Below are 2,861 nucleotides of genomic sequence, written 5' to 3'. Positions count from 1 at the left end.
TCACGGATCCACCCATCACTTGACAGAGAGCCAATAGCGTGCTAGGGCCGTAAGGAGCGCGATGGCGTAGTTCAGACGCTCGCGTGATGACGGAGACAGCGTCACCGTCTCCAAGGAGCGGTCTGGGGCACCGGTTTCAAAGTCGCAGGGCGGGCCAAGTGGACTTCCGCTGCTGGCCCGGGCTGCCCCGCGGGTCTGTGGTCGTCCCCCAGCTCCTCTGCGGACTTGGCCACCATACTGCCCTCCTTCCGGCTGCCTCTTCGCTCACCTGGGTGGCCCGAAAGACCCCTGGTGATCCACGGACCACCTCCACCGACTCTCGTCCCTTCTCCCCCGGGTGGGATTCGGTTGAACGTGGAACAGAATTCACTTGGCGCGTCCCCGCGAGCTCTGAAACCTGAAGTCTCCTAGGCGGGCCAGGTACTCACCCGGGAGAGGGAAGCGCGGCAGGACTGCGACGCTGCGTGAGTGGGATGCTGATTACATCGCGGCCGAACCGCTGCTTGACAACCTTAAAGCGTTGCTTAGGTTTTTGTTTTCCCGCACAGCGAGCTCTGGTTTTTTAGAGGAAAGAAAGGTGGTGAAAGCGCCAAACAAAAATTAGATCGAAATGGCCACAGAAATCGACTTTCTGAGAGACCAAAGTAAGCTCCATATTCCTTTATTGAGAATTCGTATATAGTGTTTGATGTCATCACTAACCAGCGAATGTGTTTTGAATACCTTTTGGATCCCAGTCTGGAAATCTGTAAAAACTTAAAAGAAGTTAACTGAATAAAGAGCTTGATGATATATCTGACGATATGCATGTACTTAAGCAGAAACGTTTGGTAAATGCTTGTAGGTTTTGGAAGCTCACAAAGGACTGTACTAGACACTGAACATGTTTGTTATGCTTTGCTCTTACTCTGAAGAAATTAGAGGGCTAATGGCCAGGAAGAGTTTCCAAGTCTCCAGTTAAGAGCCTTAGAGGCACAGCTCTGGCCATTTGTTTCAAAGATGTTTACTGAGCTGCTCCAGTTTTTGTTGTATGCCGGGCACAATACAAACCTAGCTGCAGCAGAGATGAAGTCTTATCCTCCAAGAATTTGGGGAAAGAAATATGTAAATCGTGTAAATACACTGAAGTGGCACCAAGTTTCCTTGTAGGATCATTGGAATTATTAAATAAACATTAAAACGTAAGAATTTAGAATGGTGTCTGGCACCTTGTGCTAAACAAATATGGATTATTACAGGTTTAATATTAATCTGCGGTCTAGAAAGTGCCATTTGTGTTGAAAGTTAAAGTCTGGGCGAGTTTACTATGTAAAGAACCATATAGTTTAAAGACTTGTAGCCAGGTTGGCTGGAATGGAATATGGACTCTTATATAGGAAAATGGCAAGAGGTACTGAATGGGGTTAGATGGCGAAAGGCCTTGTCTTTGTGCACAGGAGTTTGGACCATTGCAGAGATTATAGGAAACATGGTAAATAATTCACTTGGAAGTATCATGATCTAACTGTGGTTTGGAAAGCCCGGATTTGGCTATTCGTAGGAATATGCATTGTTACACAGTGCAGGTAGTTAACTACTATCATCATCCAGGAAAGAAGTGAACTAAGGTAGATGCAGGGCGATTGCAGATCAGGAGACTTGAGAGAAAGATGAGACAAAAACACTCAAGGTTTTGACTTGAGTTATAGGGAGGGTAGGAAAAAGGTGAGTTCCGTTTTGGAAGCTTTATAGACCAGTTAAAAACTCAGTCTCTCTATTAGTCTCTGTGGGCATATAGCCTGTTTACCTTGTTCCAAGTCTGCGCTTTGGACAAGTATCTTATCTATGCTTCAGTTTTCTTATTTATAAAATGAATATAAGGACCCTCATGGGGTTGTGAAACTTAAATGAGATGCAGTAAGACATTTAGCACCGTGTCTGACGTATTAGGTGCACAGCACATGTGTGTGTGTGTGTGTGTGTGTGTATCTGTATCACCTAAAATACTTGATGACATGTTCTGACATTAATGCTAATGTTCTGACATTAGCATTATTTCTCAGGCTTGAAGTGACAGTAACTTCACTCCAACTGTCTACCATATAATGTTGTAGGAAAGAAACTGCATGGTGAGAATTTTGCGTAGGGTGATAAGGGTACCTGATTTTTAGAAAGAATCGATTTTAGAAGAATGAGCCAGCCAGAATTCGTAGATATACTAAGCATCCAAATACTAGTGAAATCTAAATACTAGAGAAAACCAAGTAAGATAGTTGAAGTGTAGTAACTTATTTCTTGAAAAATGAGTGGTAGTTCACCAGAAGACAAGTGAAGTAAAAGCAGGGACTATCAAGGAGCAGAAGCAATAAGATTCAAGGGCTTAAGATAACTGTGTTTTTCAGGAAATTGCAGCATGGAATGGCAGTATCTGCCTTAAGTGGTAAGAGAGTATTGGGTATGTATGACTCCCTCTTTTTTCCTCTAACTGGATCTTATATTCCAGCAAAAGCAGTGCTTTGAAACACCAGCTCAAATTTAGATAGATGGCATTCATCTTCCTCCTCCCTGCTTGCCTCTGACTTCTCTGTGTTGACTCCTGTTGATCTCACTCACCTCCTTTTAATCCTTCCATTTGGATTTGGTAGCCTAGCTCAAAACAGTGCATTTGTTTTGTTATTTTTCAGATGACAACTCTACGTGATTTTACCTCTGATTATTACTGCTTCCGCACCTCAGGCTTCTGGTAGAGTGAACTTTTGGCATATTTGCAATGTATTTTATTTCCACTTCCATCTGGAAAAGGAGATCTGATAGGGAGATCTCCTTAGGGACCTGATCAAAGAGAACCTTGTATATAAATCTGGGGAGAAAGTATTCATTCC

The 2,861-nt window shown here is 43.4% G+C and overlaps 1 protein-coding gene across 4 annotated transcripts in view; it reads left to right on the top strand.

The window, feature by feature from the left end:
* The first annotated feature begins 96 nt into the window (after positions 1-96).
* Positions 97-2,861, top strand: part of Sclt1 (sodium channel and clathrin linker 1) — a 168,371-nt gene continuing 165,606 nt past the window's right edge. For 2 of the 4 annotated variants that reach the window (XM_010618875.2, XM_010618879.2), the window contains exon 1: positions 97-644. In XM_010618875.2, coding sequence (XP_010617177.1) covers positions 611-644 — 34 coding nt within the window. In that variant the 5' untranslated portion in view covers positions 97-610. The remainder of the gene's footprint in view (positions 645-2,861) is intronic. The other 2 variants (XM_010618874.3, XM_010618878.3) reach the window with 2 other exon arrangements.

This window comes from Fukomys damarensis, unplaced genomic scaffold (assembly GCF_012274545.1).
Source record: "Fukomys damarensis isolate Sample0158 unplaced genomic scaffold, DMR_v1.0_HiC HiC_scaffold_38, whole genome shotgun sequence".
Classification (NCBI taxonomy): domain Eukaryota; kingdom Metazoa; phylum Chordata; class Mammalia; order Rodentia; family Bathyergidae; genus Fukomys; species Fukomys damarensis.
Note: the sequence above shows the minus strand (reverse complement) of the source record. Positions and strands in the feature narration are given on the sequence as shown.